The sequence below is a fragment of the Capra hircus genome, chromosome 2 (genome assembly GCF_001704415.2).
Source record: "Capra hircus breed San Clemente chromosome 2, ASM170441v1, whole genome shotgun sequence".
NCBI classification, from domain to species: Eukaryota; Metazoa; Chordata; class Mammalia; order Artiodactyla; family Bovidae; genus Capra; species Capra hircus.
Genome location: NC_030809.1, coordinates 89263199 through 89290963, shown reverse-complemented (window position 1 = coordinate 89290963; position 27765 = coordinate 89263199). Strand labels below are relative to the sequence as shown.

The 27765-nt window shown below is 40.9% G+C and overlaps 1 protein-coding gene across 5 annotated transcripts in view; it reads right to left on the bottom strand.

Annotated features, from left to right (window-relative positions):
• LYPD6B (LY6/PLAUR domain containing 6B) overlaps positions 1-27765 on the bottom strand; it is a 249899-nt gene that overhangs the window by 19463 nt on the left and 202671 nt on the right. For all 5 annotated transcript variants that reach the window (XM_018062675.1, XM_018062670.1, XM_018062681.1 and 2 more), the window contains one exon: positions 9633-9691. In XM_018062675.1, the coding sequence (XP_017918164.1) occupies positions 9633-9691 (59 nt within the window). The remainder of the gene's footprint in view (positions 1-9632; positions 9692-27765) is intronic.

The following is a 27765-nucleotide window of genomic DNA, read 5'->3' as shown; positions in this document are numbered from 1 at the left end:
AATTGATTATATCTAAAAGTACCCTTCACACGGGTGGAATAATTTTTACACAGTTTGCTTCCATAAGCGATTTTTAAGAGGCCTATGCCAAGTCAAATTAAAGCATTAAGGTTCTCAAAATACGGTGTAAAAACCATATTGGATGAAAGGAAAAATAAAGATCCTAACCCCTTGTATGAATGGTGTTCCTCTGCTGTACGTCACGCTCTGCTCTGTACTGCCCAGGGACCAAGGGAAACATATGTGGAATACACATTCTCATGATTTGTAAACAGAAAACTCCCTAGTCCTTAATTCTCAAATTAATGGGCCCTATGCATTTTTCTACAGAGAGCACCAAAGAACATGCAGATAATGCCTGAAATTTGTTTTGAAGAGCTCAAGACGCATCCCTCATTTGGCCATTTATTCAAAGAAAAAAAGCCAAAGGCATAATATTGAAGCAATTTTATAAAGATATTTCCGCTGTCAGGCAGGCAAATGAGGGATGTTATTTTCTTTTCTGTGCAAGAGAGGGGTCTTTAAATTTGAGAGGAAGACAGAATAACTGGACAGAACCTCTTCAAGAGAGCTGCAGGCACAGAGGTGTTGGTGCTGTTAACACGCCATGCCACCCACAGAACTTCCCGGATGTAAACTGAGTGGCAGCAGAGGCTAGGCACAGAAGACATTGTTTTTTATGTTCCCCATCCGTGCTGGCTGTACTGAACTCATGTCTTTTAATAGCCAATCAAAGTTCTCATAATAGAAATCTAGGCTGAAATGTCCAACAGCTGGCTAAGGACCCATTATTCTACAATTGTTGAGTAGAGGAGAACAATCCAAATATGCCTTCTCTAACACATGGCATACAGAACTCAACTGAGAAAATTTAGCTTTCAAGGTCACTAGACATGCAAGTGACGGCGAGCGCTTTTGACTGTATTTAGCCTCAGCAGATATAGAAAAATGACCATGGGAAATAAAGTATGTATACTGATGTGTGTCTCATTTGAATCTCTATGTATATATTCTAACATGATGGAATATCTGTACCAAAACAGAAATCTTAGATGATAATTTCATCTAAGATATGTGTGTATATGTGTACATGTGTATATATGTATGTATATATATGTATATATGTGTGTGCATATATGCAAATGTACATACATATCTTATGAATGAAATAACTGCTTAAGCGCTATGACAAAGTGACCCTGAGCATGTGTTCTTGCTAAGTCGCTTCAGTCATGTTCGACTTTTTGTGATCCTGTGGATCACAGCCTGCCAGGCTTCTCTGTCCACGGGATTCTCCAGGCAAGAATACTGGAGTAGGTTACCAAGCCCCCCTCCAGGGGATCTTCCCCTCCCAGGGATCTAACCTGCGTCTCTTAAATCTCCTGCATTGGCAGGCGGGTTCTTTACTACCAGCGCCACCTGGGAAGCCCCTGGCACTCTGTGTAAGAGACTGTACTACCTATCACGTCAGCTGCTTTCAGCATCCACAGGGTTATCTTTCATTTGGGAAAGCTTGAAGATGCAGAACTGTTGCTATGCATTTGTCCTGTTGTCTTTCTTCTGTCCTGAGGCTTTATGTCACGGACCATGGTTTATACAACTAGCCCAAATTATTCCTGATTCTATATCTAAAATTGTATTGCACAAGAACATGTTCATGGCTATCATTCTAAAACAGGAGGCCATTTGAAAACCAACAATAAACTACATGCAATGGCAAAAGAATATTATGCTAACTTGTGCACAGTCACAAATTCCAGAACCGATTATTCAAAGAACTCTCTGGAAGGTAACAAGCTTATAAAAGCAATTCTAGTAAAAAAAATTTCTGCATTCTATATATATAACAAAGTTACAGCATGTCACTTGCCCTATAAATTGTCACTATTACCACCTGGAGCAGAAGGAAGTGTACACATAAAGATATATTTGTGCATCACTTTATATTCCCAGAGGAAATTGAAAAATTACAGGCATTAAACAGTGTTTTAATTGCATCATGAAAAATGACATTTAAGCAACGGTTCACAGTCCCACAAAGGCCGAGTCAAGTGTATATGCTGCCTCGTCTAGCGCAGGGAGAATGGCTTTTAGAGGCGCTCAGGCCTGGGAGCAAATTCTGACCCTGCCATTAGTTGGACCTGCCACCTCTGGCTGATTCCTCTACTGCTCTGAGACTCGGGTTCCTATCAGTAGAAACAGTAAAACAGAGTAAAACAGATATTAAAGCAGATAAAACAGATATTAAATATCTATTTTGCACAGAGTTGTGGGAATTAAAGGAGAATGACTAAGTCCCTATACATTGTTGGTTTAATTATCAAACTATTAAATAAGTATTAAACACTAAAATTAGAAGGGGGTGGAATGGATTGGGAGATTGGGATTGACTTATATACACTACTATGTTCTAAATAAATAACCAACAAGGACTGTATAGCGCAGGGAACTCTATTCAATGCTCTATGGTGACTAAATGGGAAGGAAATCCAAAAACGGGAATATATGTATATGTATGGCTGATTCACTTTGCTGTACAGCAGAAACTAACACAACATTATAATGCAAAAAAAAATCTAAAATGAGAGATTTATGGTTCCTCAATTGATTACATACCAGCCAATATGATTAAGATTATACCATATCTGGGCCAAATTTAAGACAAATTCAATACACCTATTTTCAGCTCTCAAATGTTGTGATTATCTAAGTATATAAGAGAGAAGAATGTAAAACTCCTATGAAGATGAGTTTTAAGAAAACTACTCTAGAATATATGTGAGCACAATATTTAGGCCTCAGTGGAGTATTTTCATTTATCTGCTTTCTGATAAATCTATATTCTTTGTCTATTAAGTTCAGTTGCTCAGTCATCTTTGACTCTTTGCGACCCCATGAACTGCAGCACGCCAGGCCTCCCTGTCCATCACCAACTCCCAGAGTCCACCTAAACCCATGCCCATCGAGTTAGTGATGCCATCCAACCATCTCATCCTCTGTCGTCCCCTTCTTCTCCCACCCTCAATCTTTCCCAGCATCAGGGTCTTTTCAAATGAGTCAGCTCTTCGCATCAGGTGGCCAAAGTATTGGAGTTTCAGCTTCAACATCAGTCCTTCCAATGAACACCCTGGTTGGATCTCCTTGCAGTCTAAGGGACTCTCAAGAATACATTTGAATCAGTTCTAATGAGATGGATGAAACTGGAGCTGATTATACAGAGTGAAGTAAGCCAGAAAGAAAAACACCAATACAGTATACTGACACATATATATGGAATTTAGAAAGATGGTAATGATAACCCTGTATGCGAGACAGCAAGAGAGACACAGATGTATAGAACGGACTTTTGGACTCTGAGGGAGAGGGAGAGGGAGAGGGTGGGATGATTTGGGAGAATGGCATTGAAACATGTATACTATCATGTAAGAAACGAAGTGCCAGTCTATGTTCGATACAGGATACAGGATGCTTGGGGCTGGTGCATGGGGATGATGCAGAGAGATGATATGGGGTGGGAGGTAGGAGGGGTATTCAGGACTGGGAGCTTGTATACACCCGTGGTGGATTCATGTCAATGTATGGCAAAACCAATACAGTATTGTAAAGTAAAATAAAGTAAAAAAAAAAAAAAAAAAAAAGAGTCTTCTCCAACACCACAGTTCAAAAGCACCAATTCCTCAGCGCTCAGCTTTCTTTATAGTCCAACTCTCACATCCATACATCTTTCTCTATGCTCATAAATAAAAACAGTTCTCATAAAGTGTGCTTTAAAAAGCAACAGGCTCCCTAGAGCATATCATACAAAGTAAAATAAGTCAGAAAGAGAAAAACAAATATTGGATATTAATGCATACATATGAAATCTAGAAAAATGGTATTGATGAACCTATCTGTAGGATGGGAATGGAGATGTAGAGACCAGACTTGTGGTCACTGTGGTGTGGGAAGGAGAGGGTGGGACAAGTTGAGAGAGTAGCACTGACATATATAAACTATCATGTGTAAAATAGATAATTAGCAGGAAGCTCAGCTCAGTGCTCCTTGATGACCTAGAGGGGTGGGATGGTGAGTGGGTAGGAGGGGAATTCAAGAGGGAGGGGATATATGCATACATATGGCAGATTCATGTCGCTGTATAGCAGAAACACAACACTGAAAAGCAATGATACTGCAATTAAAATTTTTTTAATTTTTTAAAAAATTCAAAAAAAGAAAAAAGAGCAGTAGACTCTGTGCTTGTATTTCTCACTCTTCTTTAAAGAAATGCTTTGTATTTCTCACTCTTTTTTAAAGAAATACTTTGTGTTTCTCACTCTTGTTTAAAGGCTAAGCTCCAATATTTCTCCCTCATGAAAACTTTCTGTGTCTACTCTGCTCCATGTAGTAGTCTCCACCCTGGAAAATGCTTGGGGTTTGTTTGTGGATATAAGGTTGCCCTTCCTTATCGAGCACTGGAGTGGGAACTGCAGCTCCAACTCTTGCTTAGAGATGAGCTAAAGACCTCTAAATGCCTCACACACACAGGCATTACCTTTACAAAATTTTTTTAAAAAAAAAGCTTTTTCATCTTTTCCACCAACAGAATTTCCATTTCCATGTTGACTGTTCATTTAGATTTTAGGTGAACACATGAAGATTGTGAGAGCTCTGTTTTCAACAACTAAAGCTCTGCCCATCGCTGGCCTAGAGTATTCACATGAGGTTCAACACATACTAGGTTGGGCCTTAAATATGCTCTGACCACATGACCTTCCCAAGCTATCCTAAAAGGGTGAAAGGGACTGAGCCCTGCTGGGCTTTCATCTCTTGCCCCTCCAGCCCCACCATGCAGCCTTGTCCACTCTGATCTGTGCCCTGCGAAGCCAAGCTACGATGACCGGGCGCACAGTTCCCTTTCCTACGGGCTCTCGGTTCGATTTGGCCAGTGGCAGGAACTGGCACACTGGAGAGTGGGCAGAGAGTGAGACTGAGGTATTTACTCCCCTGCCAGGCTGTCGTCATGTCTCTCAGCTCCTGTCAGGTCCCTAACTTCATAGCTACCTTCTGGGTTCCAGTAACCATTTTTTCTTATCCGAGGCTCAGATGGTAAAGAATCTGCCTGCAATGCAGGGGAACCCAGGTTCAATCACTGGGTCGAGAAGATCCTCTGGAGAAGGGAAAGGCTACCCACTCCAGTATTCTTGCATGGAGAATTCCATGCTCAGAGGAGCCTAGTGGGCCACAGTCCATGCGGTGGCAAAGAGTCAGACACAACTGAGCAACCCACAGCTTCAGGCCTGTAGGAGAGAAATGGCTCCTCTCTGTTGCTATCTCTGAAGGCTGGGACTATCCTTTGTTGATATCCCTAAACCCAGCCCAAACCACTGTAAATAGCCCCTTATTCATTCTCTCAAATAACACCAGTCTAAATATGCCATCTGGTTCCTTCCAGGACCCTGACGAAGCTGTGAATCTAGTCTCAAAACACTAGGAAGTGAGTCACACTGAACCAAAGTGTCAGGCGTTGTAGGAATAGCTGCAGTGACTAAACAATACCTCTTTACCAGGAGCGTATAAGAGCAACTGTTACAACTGGATATGCCACAAACTAATCAAGGGGAGAATGAAGGCTTTAGAAAGAAAATGAGAATATTAACAAGAAAAATCTAGCTGAAAAATATTTTATAATCCCATGCAAATATCATAAGTCCACCAAAATGCATCTTTTTTCCTGCTCCTAAGATCACTAAAGAACATCATGAAATAAGGAGAAAGAGAGGGAGGTGAAATTCCTGAACCTTATTTAATAAAAAAGCTGAGAAAAATGAACACATTCTGATGAACACAGCACTGCAGCCCCTGGAAGCTTTAGTGTATTCAAAGCTGTACTCTACATCATAGAACCTAACACAGAAATGTAAGTTTATTTAAACACAAACATTTCACTGAGGAAGGGGGAAAGATGGGGGAGTAGGAAGACCCTGAGCTCACCTCCTCTCATGAGCACAGCAAAACAACAACTATCTTCAAAACAATCATCCATACAAAATGACTAGAACCCGCCAAAAAATATCTTCTCCAGCTAAAGACATAAAGAAGGAACCACAACAAGACAACTAGGAAAGGCAGATTCAAGAAACAATCAAATCCCATACCCCTGAGTGGTTGACCCCCAGACTGGAGAATTATATTGTATAGGTTCTCCCAAAAGGCATAAGAATTCCGGACCCCATGTCCAGTTCCCCAGCCTGCATGGTCCTGCCTCAGGAAGATCATCCGCTAGAGCAGTAGTCCCCAGACTTTTTGGCACCAGAGACTGGTTTCCTGGAAGACAATTTTTCTGTGGGCCGGCAGGAGAGGGGGAAAGTTTTGGGATGATTCAAGTGCAAATGATAACATTTACTGTGCACTTTATTTCCAGCCTAATGCTGCTGCTGATCTGACAGGAGGCACCAGTCTGTGGCCCAGAGGCTGGGGACCTCTGCCCTAGAGCATTTGACTTTGAAGGCTAGTAGGGCTTAATTTCAGAAGCTTCACAGTATTGGGGGAAATAGAGACTTCACTCTTAAAAGGGCTACACAGAATTTCACATACAACCAGGACCTAAGACAAAAGAAGTAATTTGATAGGAACCCATGCCAGATCTCCCTGCTTGTCTCAAGAGAGTCACCCAGAAAGATGGGAGGTGGCTGCAGCTCACCGAGGGGATGTAGACACTAGTCACAGCCATAATGGGGAACATTCCACACATGAATACTGCTACTGGCAGCACAAAAGATCTCAAAGAGTAAAAACAATCTTGAGAAAGAGGAACAGAGCTAAAGGAATCACATGCCTTAACTTCAGACTATATTACAAAGCTACAATAATCACAAGCTGGAATCAAGATTGCCAGGAGAAATATCAATAACTTCAGATATGCAGATGATACCACCCTTATGGCAGAAAGTGAAGAAGAATTAAAGAGCTTCTTGATGAAAGTGAAAGAGGAGAGTGAAAAAGCTGGCTTAAAATTCAACAGTCAAAAAACCAAGCTCATGGCATCCAGTCCCATCGCTTCATGGCAAATAGATGCGGAAACAATGGAAACAGTGACCAACTTAATTTTCTTGGGCTCCAAAATCACTGCAGATGGTGACTGCAGTTATGAAATTAAAAGACCCTTGCTCCTTGGAAGAAAAGCTATGACAAACCTAGACAGTGTATTAAAAAGCAGAGACAATACTCTGCCAACAAATGTCCATATAGTCCAAGCTATGGTTTTTCCAGTAGTCATGTATGGATGTGAGAGCTGGACCATAAAGAAGGCTGAGCGCCGAAGAACTGATGCTTTCAAACTGTGGTGTTGGAGAAGACTCTTGAGAGTTCCTTGGACTGCTAGGAGATCAAACCAGTCAGTCCTAAAGGAAATCAACTCTGAATATTCATAGGAAGGATTGATGCTGAAGCTGAAGCTCCAATATCCTGCCCACCTGATGTAAAGAGTTGATTCATTGGAAAAGACCCTGATGCTGGGAAAGTTGAAGCCAGGAGGAGGAGGAGATGACAGAGGATGAGATGGTTGGATGGCATCACCAACTCAATGGACATGAGTTTCAGCAAACTCCCAGAGATTGTGAAGGACAGGGAAGCCTGGCATGCTGCAGTCCATGGGGTTGCAAAGAGCTGGACACGACTGAGCGACTGAACAACAGTAATCAAAACAGTGTGGCACTAGCACAAAAACATATAGATCAGTGGAAGAGGACAGGAAGTCCAGAAATAAACCCCCATACTTATAGTCAATAATAATCAACTTGAACTTTGATAAAGATGGCAAAAATATACAATGGGGAAAAGACAATTTCTTCAATAGGTGAAAACTGGACAGCTACATGTAAAAGGATGAAATTAGAACATTCTATCACACCACATACAAACATAAACTGAATTAAAGACCTAAAAGTAAGACCAAAACCCTAAAACTCTTAGAAGAAAACATAGGCAGAACACACTTTGATACAAATCAGTGATATTTTTTGGGTCTGTCTCCTAAATTAAAGGTGATAAAAGCAAAAATAAACAAATGGAACCTAATTAAACTGAAAAGATTTTGTGCAGCAAAGGAAACAACTGAAAAACAAAAAACCTACTGAAAGGAAGGAAATATTTGCAAATGACATGACTGATAAGGGATTAATAACCGACGTGTAAACAGCTCAAAGGACTCTATAAAAAAATAAACAACCCAATTAAAAAATGAGCAGAAGAACTTGATAGCCATTTTTCCAAAGAGGACATGCAGATGGCCAATAGGAACATGTAAAGAAGCTCCACATTACTAATATAAGAGAAATACAAATCAAAAGCACAATGAGATGTCACCTCACACCTGTCAAAATGACTATCAACAAAAATAATACAAATAGCAAATGTTGGTGAGGATGTGGAGAAAAGGGAACCCTCATACATTGTTGGTGGGAGTGTAAATTGGTGCATCCACTGTGGAAAACAGTATAGAGGTTTCTCAAAAAACTAAAAATAGAACTACTATATGACCCAGCAATTCTACTCCCAGGTATTACTGAAAAAAATTTAAAAGTCACTAGTTGAATAAGATGCATGCACCTCAATGTTCACAGCAGTATTATTTACAGCTGCCGAGTCGGGAAAGCAACCTGCGTGTCCATAAACAGATGAACAGATAAAGAAGTAAGTGGTACATACATACAATGGAATACTGCTACTGCTAAGTCACTTCAGTCGTGTCCAACTCTGTGCGACCCCACAGACAGCAGCCCACCAGGCTCCGCCATCCCTGGGATTCTCCAGGCAAGAACACTGGAGTGGGTTGCCATTTCCTTCTCCAATGCATGAAAGTGAAAAGTGAAAGTGAAGTCGCTCAATCATGTCCGACTCTTAGCGACCCCATGGACTGCAGCCCACCAGGCTCCTCTGTCCATGGGATTTTCCAGGCAAGCCATACTCAGCCATAAAAAGAAAATAAAATTTTGCCATTTGTAGCAACATGGACGGACTTGGAGGGCATAAGCTAAATGAAATACACCAGAAAGATAGAATACATGCTATCAGTTATATGTGGACTCTGAAAAATATAACAAACTAGTGAATATAACAAAAAGAAGCAGGCTCACAGATGTAGAGACAAATTAATGGTTACAAGTGGAGTCAGGTGAGAAGGGCAGCACGGAGGTGAGGCAGGGGCAGGGCGGTGTGAGAAGTGGGAGGTACAAACTATGGGGTTTAAAATATTGTAAACTAAAAAAATAATTTAAAAAATAGGCTCAAGGCTGTGTTGTACAAGGCAATATAGCCAACATTTTCTAATAACTATAAATGCAAAGTAATCTTTAAAAACTCTATATTTTCAAAATTAAAATAAATTCACTGAAAACCAGAATTCCATATTAACACAATTATGATTTGCCCTATTCTCCTTCCTTAAAATGTTGTGTTTCAATAAACAACACTATTTTTATGTGACAATGGGCTTGTCACTTAAATGAAGGACTTTCTCCTGAACTTCCTCTGATTTTTCTCTGGTTACCTCTCACCTCCACAGTCCAAAAACTTCCTATTGGGATAACGGTCTTAGCAGCCTTATTTGCCCAGAGAAGCCATTTACTTCTCCTTCCAAATCTACTCGTACTCACCCTTCTTAATTTTCTCTTTGCCTCCTCTTTTACTTCCTGCTACTCTCACCCAAGGACACCTAAAAAAAAAAAAAAAAGGGTTCAGCTTGAAATGTACATTGAGATCTCATCCATATTCTGTACCAATTTCCAGACCATAAAACTCCTTATTGGCAGAGACAGTGTTCTATGATAATGCCTAAAAGAGTCCCTTTTACCTTGTGCTTAAAATAAAGCACACCTTGAAAGTACTTTGTAAAACAGCTTCATGCAAATACAGAAGTCAAAGAGGCCAAAAGAGGGGTCCCTTTTCTTTTCCCCTTTTGCTAATGAACACAAAGATTCTTTTCCCTGGAACACCTAAGAGAGAAAACTAGGTTAGGGATTTGGTAAGACTGGCATCTGGAAAGTGAGGGGGGCTGGGGGAGCCCCAATGACTCTTATTGTTTAAACCATGCTGGAATGTGAAGCCGACTATAACCAACGCCCAGCTCCCACCACTGACGGCAAAAGTGACTTCTTGTCCAAAGAGTCACAAATCTGAGCTACTGTCTTCCAAGGAGGCCAACAGCCACTCCAGCAGCCAACTCCATGCACGCACCTCAGGCCTGCCACTCCTCGCTAACCTCCTCCTGCCCCCACCACAGTTGCTTGCTACCATTCACACAGGGTAGACACTCAGTAAGGAATTGTTGAATATGCCCGAACAAGGATGACTTCACCCATTCATTCAGTTTGAAAAGTCCACTCCCCTGACTCTGATGATGACCGATTTCCATTTACCCTTTGGCATCTGCGTCTGGGCAGCGGGCAACTCATGGCTGTGCAGCCTCAAATTATCACAGTCACTAGATCATGACTCATCAGTAAAGAACTTTCCCATCAGAACCTAATTAAGGTTCCCCACCTCCCTGTGAGGTAAGCGGGTATGCTCTCCTGCAGTTTATAAGGAGGAAGTTGGGGATGAAGAGGTTACCGGCTCTGTCAAAGGTTATTGAGGGTGTTGGCCAGGGATGAAGTCATTCCACAGTCACCCTGGTGCAGTCTTTCCACTCACTCTGGGTCCAGGTCTCTTCCTTGTGCTGTGACCACCTTACCATTCTCTGGACTTTTGTGATGGTGCAGAGTCCAGCAGATACATGCATTTCAAAAAGGAAAAAAGGTATTATGGTATACCCTCCTCGTGGCTGAGTAGTAAAGACTCTCCCTGCCAGTGAAGGCGACAAAAGGGATGCAGGTTCAACCCCTGGGTTGGGAAGGTCCCCTGGAGTATGAAGTGGCAACCTGCTCCAACGTTCTTGCCTGGAAAATCCCATGGACAGAAAAGCCGGAAGGGCTAGAGTCTATAGGGTCAAAAAGAGTCAGACATGACTTAGCGACTAAACTACAAGAAGAAAGTGTGCCCTTGCTAAATACTTCAGCCGTCTCTTCCCATAATAACTCATATTAGAAGTCCTCTCTCAGATACTTTGCAGTAAAAGTATCTTGTTAGGTAGAATTAATACTGTCTCCTGGAAAGAGGGTTCAGAATAAAACATCTTCATCCTTTTCCTGAGAAAGGGACAATAAGGTTCACTCCTGCTACTTCAGAGGCACAAGCCAGCACGCAGGCAGCCTTGGAGTTCAGGGTTATTGCCTGTTGAGGTTTGTGAACTTCCCAGAGCACAGTGATGGCACAGTCTCCACTCTACACTCCGGCCAGGCCCTCTTGGCTCTTCAGCACGCTTTATGTCTCTGATGGGTTTGCTAGGGCAGGTACACGGCAAATACTGCAACTTCCTCTACCACCGCCCTTTCTGACTTTGCCAAAGAGAACCAGGATTATCTGCTCCCAAGGGAGAAGCACGTTTCAACCACCAAAACCATGTCCTTTTTGCTTTGCCAGTTCTGCTTCCTCCTCCTAGCTGCAGATGAGGACGCTTCCCAGGTTTCCAGCTTTTATGTTATTACTATTTACTTTCCCACAGCGTGATTATTGTTACTTTTCTTAGGGACCAGATTTATGCTCACACATTGTACTCCCACTCCTTGTTGATTTGTAAGTCACCAGACCCACCCCTGATCTGAGGAGGCTGGACTGTATATTTCTGCCATTTTACATAGCATGAACTGGAGTAGATTACTTACTATTTCATTTGGGGAATGACTAGTTCAGAAAGACTATAAAACATGCTCTAATGCCACAGTAATTAAAACAGTGCAGCAGCAGCATTTGAGTAGACAAATGGAACAGAATAGAAAGTCTGGAAAACAGACTGAAATACATGTGAGAGTCTGTTATATGGGGAAAATGGCATCTAAAACCAGTAAGGTAAGAATAAACTTTAAGAAACTGAGTTGGGATAACTGGGTACATACATCATACTGCACACACACAAAACAAAGCCATAAATGTTCCAGAAAAGAAAATTTGAACACAGACTGGTACTGGATAATCTTAAGGGATCATTGGTATAACAATGAAATAGAAATTATATCCTAAAAAGTTTGACATGTTATTGATATATACTGATGTACTTACAAAGTAAATATAATGTCTGGGGTTTGCTTTAAATATTCTGACAATGGGTGGGAGAATAAGATGAAATAATACTGGCAAAATATTCTGAATTGTTGAAGTTGGATGACAGGTAGTTGGGGTTTATTATACTATTTTCTCTAATTTGTCTATGCTTACAATTATCTGTAATAAAATATCTTAAAAATACAAGAAAATATAAATGACTTCTTTGGAGTGGGGAAAGGCTATTCTGACTATGATTAAAAATTTAGAATGTTAGCCATCCGTATGTCTTCTTTGGAGAAATGTCTATTTAGTTCTTTGGCCCATTTTTTGATTGGGTCGTTTATTTTTCTGGAATTGAGCTGCAGAAGTTGTTTGTATATCTTTGGGATTAGTTGTTTGTCAGTTGCTTCATTTGCTATTATTTTCTCCCATTCAGAAGGCTGTCTTTTCACCTTGCTTATAGTTTCCTTTGTTGTGCAGAAGCTTTTAATTTTAATTAGATCCCATTTGTTTATTTTTGCTTTTATTTCCAGAATTCTGGGAGGTGGATCATAGAGGATCCTGCTGTGATGTATGTCTGAGAGTGTTTTGCCTATGTTCTCCTCTAGGAGTTTTATAGTTTCTGGTCTTACATTTAGATCTTTAATCCATTTTGAGTTTATTTTTGTGTGGGGTGTTAGAAAGTGATCTAGTTTCATTCTTTTACAAGTGGTTGACCAGTTTTCCCAGCACCACTTGTTAAAGAGATTGTCTTTACTCCATTGTATATTCTTGCCTCCTTTGTCATCACTCATTATTAGAGAAATGCAAATCAAAACCACAATGAGGTACCACTTCACACCAGTCAGAATGGCTGCAATCCAAAAATCTGCAAGCAATAAATGCTGGAGAGGGTGTGGAGAAAAGGGAACCCTCCTACACTGTTGGTGGGAATGCAAACTAGTACAGCCACTATGGAGAACAGTGTGGAGATTCCTTAAAAAATTGCAAATAGAACTACCTTATGACCCAGCAATCCCACTGCTGGGCATACACACTGAGGAAACCAGAACTGAAAGAGACACATGTACCCCAATGTTCATCGCAGCACTGTTTATAATAGCTAGGACATGGAAACAACCTAGATGTCCATCAGCAGATGAATGGATAAGAAAGCTGAGGTACATATACACAATGGAGTATTACTCAGCCGTAAAAAAGAATTCATTTGAATCACTTCTGATGAGATGGATGAAACTGGAGCCGATTATACAGAGTGAAGTAAGCCAGAAAGAAAAACACCAATACAGTATACTAACACATATATATGGAATTTAGGAAGATGGCAATGACGACCCTGTATGCAAGACAGGGAAAGAGACACAGATGTGTATAATGGACTTTTGGACTCAGGAGGGAGGGAGAGGGTGGGATGATTTGGGAGAATGACATCCTAACATGTATACTATCATGTAAGAATTGAATCGCCAGTCTATGTCTGATGCAGGATACAGCATGCTTGGAGCTGGCGCATGGGGATGACCCAGAGAGATGTTATGGGGAGGGAGGTGGGAGGGGGGTTCATGTTTGGGAACGCATGTAAGAATTAAAGATTTTAAAATTTAAAAAATAAAAAAATGAATAAAATTTAAAAAAAAAGAAAAAAAAATTTAGAATGTATTAAAAAGTTTGAAAATTCAATTACATTAAGCAAAAATAAATTCTGTATGACAAAAAAATCATAAATTTAAAAAAAGCAAATAACCTGTGGGAAATATTTTCAACTCATGTCACAGACAAAACAATGGATAATCTCACTAACATTGAAAATTTGTAAGAAAATTATCAGCAACCCAACAGAAAAATTAGTAAAGGACAATAGACATTTTGTGGAAGAAATGAATAAAATGGCCTTTAAACAACATGATGTAAGCTGACCATCTTTTCAAATAGAAAAAATAGAAATTAAAACTATACTTTATAAATTCCAAATTTTGACTTGTCTGATCGATAAAAATGTTTTCTAACACTCTTTTGAGGAGACCATAGGAAGTCAGTCATTTTCATACACTGCTGGAGGGAATGTGACTCCAAGGAGCAATTTGGAAACATTATTAAAATTTCAAATGCATTTACCCTTGACCCAAAATGTCACTTCTGGGAATTTTTTCTACAGATGGTCTGCTTTCATGCAAAATAATATACTGCCATGATAGTCTTTGGAGCCTTGTTTATAATAGCAAATGATTGGACAAAACCCTAAGTGTCCATCAAAAGAGCATATGTGTGTGTGTAGGGAGTGTATACATACATATATATATATACACCTAAAATGGAATATGATGCAGCCATTTGAAACAATGGGATTTCCCTGGCTGTCTAGCAGTTAAGGCTCTATACTTCCACTGCACGGGGCAGAGGTTCCATCCCTGGTAGGGGAACTAAGATCTTGCATGTTGCATGGCACAGCTAAAAAAAGAAAAAAAAGGAGATACTCCCTATATTCTGCTGTGAAAAAGTTCTAGGAGATATATATATATATATATGAATAGAGATAGTTATAAATATATGAATATCATGTCATTTTTGTGTGTTAGAGAGGGAACAAAAACTGCTATATGTATTCATACTTATATGTATAAATATACTCAGGAACAGTTTATAGGAAACTAATAAAAGTGATGACATGTAGGTGGAGGGACAGGGATAAATAATACACCTAATAAGAGGACAGAAGTGGGATGGAAACTTCTCAAAGCACATCTCATTTCATTGTTTTGAATTTTGATCCATATGAATGCATAACTTACTCGAAATTTAAATTAAAACAGAGTTTGACTGGCTCTGTAGTTTATGGATAAGTACCTACTGTATATTTAAAAATCAACAGTTCTCTCTAAATGGACCAGGGACTTTGTAAATCCAAAGAGCAAATGATACAAAAACATTGCAGAGCCAAATAAAAATGCTATTATTTAGTAGTAGGGATGGGAGTCCCAGACAATTCACCATCTTAATTACATTTTGCAAATTCCATTGGGAAAGCCCCTGAGATCTTAATAAGAACACAGTCACAGTTGTCTGCAATATGACAATGGATTAAAAATGCAGGAAAGGGAGAGAACAGCCAGGAAGCACTGCCTCCCAGCAGAACGGGAGTGCTCTATCCATTTGAATCCACTGTGATTGTTGACTATTAGCAACACATCCCTCTCTCACTGCAGGGCAATACGTTCTAACTTTTTCATTCCTGAAGTCTAGACCCCAGATTCCACATTTAGAAGGATTTAAATAAACTGTATTGGAAAAGCCCCTGATGCTGGGAAAGATTGAAGGCAAAAGGAGAAGAGGACAGCAGAGGATAGGATGGTTAGAGTATCACTGACTCAATGCACATGAATCTGAGCAAACTCCAGAACATAGTGAAGGACAGGGAACCCTGGGGTTCTGCAATCCATGGGGTCACAAAGAGTCCGACATGACTGAGCGACTGAACAGCAACAATGTTGAAGATATGCAATAAACCAGGTTTTAATGTAAAACAAAATGCACAACTGCCATGAAAAGCATGCTCCACAAAAAATAACTACCTTAATATGATATACAGAATTTTGACAAGCACACACACACAAAACTTTCACGTTCATTAGCCCACATTGTTTATTGCCCCTAAATGAGCAATTTCTGTTAGGCTCTTTGAACTATGAGAAATGGCTTATCTCCCAGGACTCCAACTGAGGTTCTGAAATCTCAGAATTCAGCAACCCCCCATCTCCACATGAAGGCTTCAGCGGTAAGAGGGGCCTATAACCCACTCCCACAGGAAAGGATGCAATGGTTCCTTGTGCACATAGTTGGGGGGAAATTCCTATTTAACTGAGTATCAAGTGAAATATTTAGCTTGTGGGCTGTTTCTCAGCATTTCAGTTTCCTCACATGTTGAATCAAGTATTAAGAGTTAGTGCTAACGTTGGGGAAGTCACTTAACCCCCTTGTGCCTCAGTTTCCATACTGTAAAAGGAAAAAATAAAAAATACAACCTCAAGGGAGTGAGTGAACATCACAATCACTTAGAATCATGTCTGAAGGCAGTGCAAACTCAGTAAATATTAGCTGCCTACCTGTAACATCTTAGAGATGAATATGTTGAAAACTCTGTCTTTGGAGCCAGACTTCCAGGGCTGCCTGAGAAGTTACAGAATACATCTCTGTCACCATTTTCCTTAGACTAATTAGCTCTGGTACAAATGGAAATTATTTACTTTCAAAACTTCGACTTTACTAGTGTTGAGTGATTTATACGATCCTGTAGCCAGGAGGTCCCAGACCTACATTCTCTCCTTGGCAAACCTGTACATCTTCTTCCAAAGACAGTATTTGTTCATCACGTCTTGTCTTAGAAATGACTTCAGGCAAGGGTCAGGCAGAGAATATCAACACCTTTCCCCACCTTCTGTGTGAGGCCTGGAACATAGGGAGCAGAGGAAGACACCACACACAGACAGGGGCGGAACCAACCAGCCCACTGCTTCCCCAGGGAGTTTGGAAGAGACACCGGGTTGGGCCAGCTCACAAATAGGACAGATATACAGCTGGACTCTGGGATCTGGCCCCTCCAAGCTTCTCTTCCATCACAGAGGGAGGTTAAAGTATCATGTGCTTAGTTGCTCAGTCGTGTCCGACTCTTTGTGACCCCATGGACTGTAGCCTGCCAGGCTCCTCTGTCCATGGGGATTCTCCAGCCAAGAATACTGGAATAGATTGCCATGCCCACCTCCAGGGGATCTTCCCAACCTAGGGACAGAACCCAGGACTTCCACATTGCAGGCAGCTTCTTTATCATCTGAGCCCCCAGGGTTGTGATGTGGAAGCAAACGGGAGAAAAGAACATCCTTAATCAGTAGTTTCAATGTGTGCCTGTCCCTCCCCAACAGTGGCTCATGGTAGCATCACACAAGCTGGAGAGGATGGGAGCTGAGGCTGGACAGTCAGGAAGACACCATCCAGAACGTTACAAACAGCTCCCCCAGATCATCTGATCTTAGAGAAGAAAAGGAAATCAAATCCTGCATCCCTAATGGGAAATCACAGGATAAACATTTTCCTTGCTAAAAGTTTGAAATATATACCTTTGCCACACTCAAAATTTTTACCCGTTATTTCTTGCCTTATTCTTTCCTCCTTTAAAATGCATGTTAATTTCATAGAATAATCCAGTTTATACACCGTAAATGCACACAACCCATTTTTTCAGTTATTCAGTCAGTATTTAGGAGCGCCTACCACATGCCTGGCATGGTTTTGTTCACCACCATAGCTTTAGTCCCTAAAACACAGATGCTGCTCTCAGAGGTCAGACTTTCCAATGTTTTGCTAATGGTTTCCTCCATGAGCCCTCATGTAGAACAACTTCCTTTTTAAAAAAAAAATTTTTTATTTTTACTATATTTTACTTTACATTACTGTATTGGTTTTGCTATACACTGACATGAATCCACCATGGGTGTACATGAGTTCCCAATCCTGAACCCCCCTCCCACCTCCCACCCCGTATCATCTCTCTGGATCATCCCCGTGCACCAGCCCCAAGCATCCAAGCTAACATTTATTGAGGGCTTATGGGTGTCAGGCACTGAACACCACTAATTCATTTAATTCTCACAGCACCTCTGTGAAGTGGTACTATTATTATCCCCTTTCTACAGATGAGTTTGAAATTTAAAGATAGGAAAAGTAACTTACTCAAAACCACAGAGCCAGTAAATCACAAACAGAATTAAAATTCAGGTCCAGTTACAAACTCCTCCATCTTAATCCTTACAACTAAACTGCCTTCAAAACTTCTTAAATAGGGTTGGCCAGGATGGATATATTTGGTTTCTAATGGTCTCTTCTGCATTTTCTTTGTTTGCTTTGCTCTGATTTTCATCTTCTAAACAATGTCTTTCAAGCATCTACAAAATGATCATTTAAAAGCAATTGTATCCAGTCATGGGACCATGGCAGAGCAGGCTAAAAAATGACACCCATTCGAACATAAATATTTAAATATATGCACTACACTCCATTTAGTGTATTATTCATATTCTAGGCTGACAAAAAGGTTTCTGGAACTTACCAGCTGCTTCCTTTTGTGATCTCAATGATTCTCACCCAAACAAGACTCAAAGGACCCATTTTCCAAATCAGCTTCCTTATATTTACACCTGGCCATTGATGTCATTTGCTGTCTTTTCTGCCAATCCCAAACTGACTAGGGAGGAGGATCAGTCTGAATTCTAATTGCTTCCTTTCCCTTTCCCCAAATCTTGCATTTTCTCCCCTAAAACCAAAATCATAGTTTAGTGAAGTGAGTGTGATTAAGCAAATTATGAACCAGCTCAGGGAGCTACTCTAATTAGGGATGCTTTCCTGACTCCGCTCGCAGGAGAGAACAACCTTCCTGCCTAGAACAATCACTCTGTCTGGGGGTGGTGTGTCAGCTGATGGCAATCACTGCTGCTATTTTTCCAGGTTAATGTGATATTAGGGTCTGAAGTCCCAAATTTGAACAGTTATTCTCCTTGATATGTCTTTACTCAGTCCACTGATAAATGTTGCCTGTCGGCCCTGAATGCCCCAGCAGCCCACGCAACCATTCATTAGACCTCAGATTCTTCAATGGGAAGAAGAAGGTGTGCCCACAGGCAATATCTCTCCCCCTCTCTCATCATATTTAAGCTCCCTGAAGGTGGGAGTAGTCTTGCATCTCCAGCAATGCGGCTGACACAGAGCGGGGGCCCAAGTGTTTGCTGAATATTGTGGAATGAAGAAAGGAGGTATAAAAAGTACAGTCACCTTTTCCTTTAAGGGGCACTTGATGGGACAATGGATCCAATAATAAAACACTTGCTTGGGGGATATACATATCACATACTACACTGAAATGAGGATGCATGAGCACTAAGTCACTTCAGTCACATCTGACTCTTAGGAACCTTCTGGACTGTAGCCTGCCAGGCTCATCCATCCATGGGAATCTCCAGGCAGGAATACTGGAGTGGGTTGCCATGCCCTTCTCCAGGGGATCTTCCTGACCCAAGGATTGAACCCGCATCTCTTATGTCTCCTGCACTGGCTGGTGGGTTCTTTACCACTAGTGCCACTGTTTTCCTTAAAAAAATAAAAATAGAGCAACATGATCCAGCAATCTCACTCCTGGGCATACATCCAGAAAAGATGAAAACTCTAATTCAAAAAGACACATGCACCCCAATGTTCTCAGCAGCACTATTTAAAACAGCCAAGACATGGAAGCACCCTAAGTGTCCATTGACAGAGGAATGGATAAAGAAGACATAGCACATATATACAAGGGAATACTACTTGGCCATAAAAAGAATGAATTAATGCCATCTGTAGCAATGTGGATGGACCTAGAGATTGCTGTACTAAGTGAATTCAGAAAGATAAATACTATATCATTTATATGTAGAATCTTTAAAAATTATACAAATGAACTTAATTACAAAACAGAAAGAGACTCACAGACCTAGAAAACAAAGTTTGATTGTTAAAGAAAAAAGAAACTGGTGGGATAAACTGGGAATCTAAGATTAACAGATACTATCACGTCATGGGAAATAGATGGGGAAACGGTGGAAACAGTGGCAGACTTTATTTTGGGGGGCTCCAAAATCACTGCAGATGGTGACTGCAGCCATGGAATTAAAAGACGCTTACTCCTTGGAAGAAAAGTTATGAGCAACCTAGACAGTATATTCAAAAGCAGAGACATTACTTTGCTGACTAAAGTCCATCTAGTCAAGGCTATGGTTTTTCCTGTGGTCATGTATGGATGCAAGAGTTGGACTGTGAAGAAGGCTGAGCACCGAAGAATTGATGCTTTTGAACTGTGGTGTTGGAGAAGACTCGAGAGTCCCTTGGACTGCAAGGAGATCCAACCAGTCAATTCTAAAGGACATCAGCCCTGGAATTTCTTTGGAAGGAATGATGCTAAAGCTGAAACTCCAGTACTTTGGCCACCTCATGTGAAGAGTTGACTCATTGGAGAAGACTTTGATGCTGGGAGGGATTGGGGGCAGGAGGAGAAGGGGACGAATGAGGATGAGATGGCTGGATGGCATCACTGACTCGATGGACGTGAATTTGAGTGAACTCCAGGCATTGGTGATGGACAGGGAGGCCTGGCGTGCTGCGATTCATGGGGTCGCAAAGAGTCGGACACGACTGAGCGACTGAACTCACAGCCAGCATGCTCCTTTTTCTCCTGGTAAGAAAAAAAAGTATTTTCTCTAGACATTTGTTCTGTTGAACCAAGCTAAACATACGTAGATTTGTTCCTTGCAGACTTGCTTATTTCTAGGAGCCTCCCTACAAGATTTTAGCATAAATAATACACTTCCCTACCTACTACAAGCTACAGGGATCACTAGAAATTATTTTATAAAAGTAAATGGAGCAGAGTTAGTAACACTGCACAATCCCATGTATCTAGAGCAACCTTCACCTATTTGCCATTTGCGCATAAACTGTCTTCATCACTGTATTCAAACTTTAGGGCATGGACCCTGTCTTACTTAAATTTTTATTTCTAGCTCCTCATATAGTACATAGTGCATTCAAGAATGCCTATTAGAGAGAGTAGCATTGACATATATGTACTTCCGAGTATAAAATAGACAGCTAGTGGGAAGCTGCTGTATAGCACAGCGAGCTCATCTCAGTGCTCTGTGATGGCCTAGAGGGGTAGGGTGAGAGGAACGGGGAGGGAGAGGCTCAAGAGGGAGGGGATATATGTATATGTATGGATGATTGACCATGTTGTACGGGAGAAACGCAACATTGCAAAGCAATTACACTCCAGTTTAAAAAATATAAAAAGAAATGAAAAAGAGGTTTCTATATCTATATATCTGTTTACATATATATGTGTGTGTGTATATGTATCAGTTTTCCATTTAAAAAGTTTGTTAATACTTCCTCAGCTAAGAAAAACTCCAAAGATAAGTTTGGATGGATGGTGCCGAACATGACACTTCTATTCCAGTGCTCAGCATAATCACTCACACAGAGGAAGGCAAATCATGGACTACATGGTGCGGCAAGGCCATGGCTGCAGGGCATCGCCAAATTTTCTTTGGTCTGTTCTGCAGGGCCCAGTGAGCCCAGACCCAAAGGAATTCCAGTGACAGTGCTCTCTCAACTCTCCATCTTGAACTACCGTTGCCAGAAGGTGTAGGAAGTTAAGTAGAAGCCTAAGCAGGGCTGACAGTATTTTAATATACAACACACATCGTAGGTCTCAGTAAGGCATTAAGTTCCTGCAGTTCTGGAATTTTCCTTGAAGGATTCCATAACCAAATTAAGCTTGGGAGAGTGTTGGTTATTGCTCCCACTGCTGTTTGTTTCAGTGCAAACTCCTGATTCTGCGTCTGTTTTATACTTTTCTCCTGTATTTCAATTGCAGCTTTTAACTGTTTTAAGTTAATGGTGAAAACTCACTGGTATTTGCTATAAAATATGTACTAAGAGCTTGCCTTGTCTTTTCAACATTCTTTCTTTTTATTGAACTATAGTTGATTTACAATGTTATGTTAGTTTTCAGATGCATAACAAAGTAATTCAGTTATTTACATATATTCTTCTTCAGATTCTTTTTGACTATAGATTATTACAAGATATTGAGTATAGTTCCCTGTGCTGTACAGTAGATCCTTGTTGTTTATTTTATACTCAGTTTATACCAGAATAAATGAATGGGGGTGGACACACTGAGACCTGTGGTCTGACGGGGAGCATGTTGAGGCTCTGTGTCCACATCCTGAACTAGGAACTTGGTAGCCTAGCACTCTGTTTTCCAGCAAACTTCAGAGCCCTCATGTCCTCATTCTCGGTTCAGAAACTTCACCCTTCCAACAAAGTTCAATTCTTCCAGAAGCATAAATTACACTAGATATGACAAGCTTGGAAAAATAAAGTTTTACTGATTACCAGTTTACTCATTGCAAATGAAATGTCCAGTGTAGGAAGAGGTACCCAGTATGTCTTTGTCCTCCAAGGTGAGTTTGTCACAACAGGTTTAGCTTATTTTCCTCAAGGAACTTTAGATACCTTTTAGAAATGGTATATTTCTGTATGATTCAAAATAAAATAATTTTCACTTACATGAAGTATTTGCCATCATCTTACTGAGCACCCTGACTCTTACAATGGACATAAGAACCTGTTTCCTATTTTGACTTGGAAAAGTTGGATGCAAATTCATGTGGACTGCTAAAATGTGTCATCAGCTGAAGCCAGCAAAGGACTCTTTTGCTGTTTCAGACTGAAGCAGTATCCTCAGTGAAATGTGGTGTCGTCCTTAAGAGTCTGGGAGGCAACCTCACTTACTGACACTTCCTCCCTGTCCGTTATGAGCATCCACAGAGGTTTTTGAAGTTCTTTTGTTGTTTTATTTTACTTTCATATATCATTTACATGTGGAATCTTAAAAAAATAATACAAGCTTCCTTATAAAAATAGAAACAGACTTGCAGATATCAAAAACAAACTTATGGTTATCAATGGAGAAATGAATAGGAGAGGGATAAATTTGGAGTCTGGGAATGGTAAAGAACCTGCCTACCAGTATGGGAAACATAATGAGATGTGGGTTCAGTCCTGGGTTGGGAAGACCCCCTGGAGCAGGAAATGGCAACCCACTCCAGTATTCTTGCTTGGAGAATTCCATGGACAGAGGAACCTGGCGGGCTACAGTCCATGGGGTCACAGAGAGTCAGACACGACTACAATGACAGTGCAACACATATACAGGATGGATAACTAACAAGGACCTACTGTACGGCACAGGGAACTGCAATAACATATACAGAATTTTTACAAGCTGTAGTGATGACTGTCAGACTCATTACAACTGGTCCAAGAACTGAGTTCTACATTGAGTTCATTTTCAAGAAAGTATCTCACCCAAACAACTTATTCAACCCTGCTTCTAAGGTCTCCCACATCCATTTTTAAATCTTTAGAATTTCAATCTTGCTTTGGGAAGATGCCAGAAATTCAAATAACCGTCTGATAGTTAAATGACCATGACGGCCAGCACATCCAAAATAGTAGGATCTTGGGAAAATGCAGAGATCAAAATTCTATTAAATCCATATGAAGTACCTGCTGTGTGGTCAGCACTGTGATGACCACTACAGGGTTGAAATGGAGTTATACTTTATATTTAAGAAAAGTCTTTGACCTGAAGAACTATTGGGACTAGATATCACACATGAAATGACTACAGTGAGAACAGGGCAGAGATGATTAACAATTATAAAAAGTGCTTTAGGGTACAGTAAGTGATAATAGAATACATTCACATACAATAGTTCTTTTGATTTTGATGACCACAAGGTGAGGTAGGCAAGGGAGATACTGCATTATTAACCTCATTTTTTTTATTAACCTCATTTTATAGATGAGGAAACTGTGAGGCCCAGGGTAGCCAAGGGCACCTCGCAAATAAGTGTCAGAGTTCCAGGATAGTAGTATTAGCATTGCCTCTCTGTTCTGCAATCTTGGTCCCACATCAAGCTGCTTCTTTGCTAAGTACCACTGGAGAAGAGGAAGGAGCGTGGAAGGGTGTGAAAGGGGAGCTGTAAAGGGTATTGGTAGGCAACAGAAAGGATATGGGGTCTTCATGGAGAAAGAAAAAGAGAGAAATAGGCAAAGAACATGACCATGGGCTTGGAGGCAGAGAATTGGGAGGGAACAACTTACTGAAAGGAGATGTATATAAGAAGGAAGTAGGAAATACAGCTTGATAGGAAAACTAAATAATCGTGGAATTTGCAGAAAGTTGAAATCAGGAGTTGAGTTTTTGTCTTTATAGCAAAGAGGCTATTTTTGGGGGAAGGAGACAATATAGAGGTTAAGAAAGGGGACATGGTATTCCAGCAGCAGGGGGGTTAGAAGAGTGGATGGTAGGGAGGCAAACAGTCCGAGTTCCTGGAATTCAGGAGGAAAGGGGGCAGGGGGAGGAATGACCTGGCATAGTTCTAAAATGTTGAGGTGGACATACTCTACAGAATTCATCACCCAGTTCATTTGCACATCACTAACAACAGCAAAGCTAAAAATACTCCGGTTACAAGAACAGGGCATATAAAAGAAGGATGACTGGTGCTTAGAAATTTATGATGGATTAAGTCATTTTAGGTTGGTTGACATAAAGCTTATAAAATATGCTGTCTCAAGCATTTAGGATTGACAAAGGTAAAATTACCTGCATTTTTAGGCTTTCGTTTGACTTCCTGCATTCAGCCAGGCTGTTATCAGGCTGAACTGATTACAAGCTGTTGTAGCTCCAACAGATGAAGGGATTTGAATAGGGTGGGAGGTACTCTGCATCCCTCACCTACACTTAACTGAGAATAGGTCTGATTTTATAAAATTGCTTTTATTTGGATATTTCACAAAACTTCATATGGGTAAGGAGTTCCATGGCTTAAAACAACTGAAAAGCCATTGATTCAGTCCAATCCTAGCCACAAACAGATGAGGAAGACAGGACAGAGAGACGCAGGGCCTGGCCCAAGGTCACAGGCAAGTGAGGCCACTTGAGGGGGAATTATAACTATTAATACTTTAGGAACTGAAAAGGCTCCACAGCAAAAGGAGATAATCAACAAAGTGAAAAGGTAACCTACTGAACAGGAGAAAATATTTGTAAACCAATATCTGATAAGGGATTAAGATCCAAAATATATAAGGAACTCAAACAACTCAGCAGCAAAAAAAACCCAAATAATCCAATTTTAAATGGACAAATGACCTGAAGAGATACTTTCCAAAGAAAACATACAGATAGCCAACAGGTACATTTGTTGTTGTTCAGTCGCTCAGTCGTGTCCGACTCTTTGTGACCCCATGGACTGCAGCACGCCAGGCCTCCCCATCCTTCAACATTTTCTGGAGTTTGCTCAAATTCATGTCCATTGAGTCAGTGATGCCATCCAATCACCTCATCCTCTGTTGTACACAAAAGGTACTAAACCACTAGGGGCTTCCCAGGTGGCACTAGTGGTAAAGAATCTGGCTGCCAATGCAGGAGATGCAAGAGACGTGGGTTTGATCCCTGGGTCAAGAAAACCCCTTGGAGTAGGAAATGGCAACCCACTCCAGTATGCTTGTCTGGAAAATCCCATGGACAGAGGAGCCTGGTGGGCTATAGTCCATGGGGGTCGCAAACAGCTGGACAAGACTGAGTGACTAAACACAAACGTCACTAGTCCTCAGGGAAAGGCAAATAAAAATCACAATGAAATAATCACCTCACACCTGTTAGAATGGTTAGCAATCAAAAACATAAGAGATGACCATTGTTGGGGAGAATGTAGAGAAAAAGGAACCCTGTCCACTGTTGGTGGGATAGCAAAGATGCAGCTCCTATGGAAAACAGTATGGAGCTCCCATATAATCCAGCAATCTTACCTCTGGGTATATATTCAAAGGAAATGAAATCAGTATTTCTAAGAGATATCTGTACCCCTATGTTCAATGCAGCATTATTCCTGATAGCTAAGATATGAAACCAATCTAAGTCCATCAACCAATGAATGAATTCTTTTCAAATGCAGTACATATATTTGGGATTCATATGTAAGGAATATTATTCAGACATTACAAAAAAGAAGAAGAAAATCCTGCCATTTGTGACAAGATGGATGAGCCTGGAAGGCAGTATGCTAAGTGAAATAAGCCAAAGAAAGAAAGACAACTAGTGTATTACTATCATTTAAAAGTGGAATTTAAAAGTCAAAATCATACACTAGAGAGTATAATGGTGGTTTCTAGGGGCTGGGGGTGGAGGTTCTGGTCAAAGGACACAAACTTTCAGTTATATGATGAATAAGCTCTGGGGTCTAATGGTCAGCACGTTGACTTGTTGTTGTTAATAATACTGTGTTGCATACTTGACATTAGCTAAGAAAGCAAATTTTAAGAAGTGTTTTCACCATTAGAAATGGTCACTATGTAAGGTGATGGAGGTGTTAATTAACTTCATTGTGGTAATCATTTCACAATATGTATGTATATGCATATCAAATTACTATGTTATATACCTTAACACAATTTTGTCAATTTCACCTCAATAAAGCCGGGGGTGGCTGGTGGGGGCACTGGGCAACTGAGAACTCAGAAAGCAAAAACCATTTAATGTACTTTGAAGACCCAGGCCAGGATCCCACCCGGTCCTTTACTGTGCCTGTGGCCTAGGCCAATCCCTAAACCGACCCACACAGGTGGCAGGGACCATGACGGGGATACAGCCCCTGCACACGCTCAGCAGGCTGCCCTCAGAACAGTGGGACTGATGCCCACTCGAGCTTGTTCCCACATTAAGCCTCTTCAGTTCAGTTCAGTTCAGTCGCTCAGTCGTGTCTGACTCTTTGCGACCCCATGAATCGCAGCATGCCAGGCCTCCCTGTCCATCACCAACTCCCAGAGTTCACCCAGACTTGCATCCATCGAGTCAGTGATGCCATCCAGCCATCTCATCCTCTGTCGTCCCCTTCTCCTCTTGCCCCCGATCCCTCCCAGCATCAGAGTCTTTTCCAATGAGTCAACTCTTTGCATGAGGTGGCCAAAGTACTGGAGCTTCAGCTTTAGCATCATTCCTTCCAAAGAAATCCCAGGGCTGATCTCCTTCAGAATGGACTGGTTGGATCTCCTTGCAGTCCAAGGGACTCTCAAGAGTCTTCTCCAACACCACGGTTCAAAAGCATCAATTCTTCGGTGCTCAGCCTTCTTCACAGTCCAACTCTCACATCCATACATGACCACAGGAAAAACCATAGCCTTGACTAGACGGACCTTAGTCAGCAAAGTAATGTCTCTGCTTTTGAATATACTGTCTAGGTTGCTCATAACTTTTCTTCCAAAGAGTAAGCGTCTTTTAATTTCATGGCTGCAATCACCATCTGCAGTGGTTTTGGAGCCCCCCCAAAAAAAGTCTGCCACTGTTTCCACTGTTTCCCCATCTATTTCCCATGAAGTGATGGGACCGGATTAGGGAACGTCTAATAGGATAGTATTACTCAGCCATAAAAAGAATACATTTGAATCAGTTCTAATGAGATGGATGAAACTGGAGCCGATTATACAGAGTGAAGTAAGCCAGAAAGAAAAACACCAATACAGCATGCTAACACATATATATGGAATTTAGAAAGATGGCAATGATGATCCTGTATGTGAGACAGCAAAAGAGACACAGATGTGTAGAGTGGACTTTTGGACTCTGAGGGAGAGGGGGAGGGTGGGATGATTTGGGAGAATGGCATTGAAATATGTATACTATCATGTAAGAAATGAAGTGTCAGTCTATGTCTTATGCAGGTTACAGGATGCTTGGGGCTGGTGCACGGGGATGACCCAGAGAGATGTTATGGGGAGGGAGGTGGGAGGGGGGTTCATGTTTGGGAACGCATGTACACCTGTGGTGGATTCATGTCAATGTATGGCAAAACCAATACAGTATTGTAAAGTAAAACAAAGTAAAACTAAAAATTAAAAAAAAAAAAGCAGAGACATTACTTTGCTGACTAAGGTCCGTCTAGTCAAGGCTATAGTTTTTCCTGTGGTCATGTATGGATGTGAGAGTTGGACTGTGAAGAA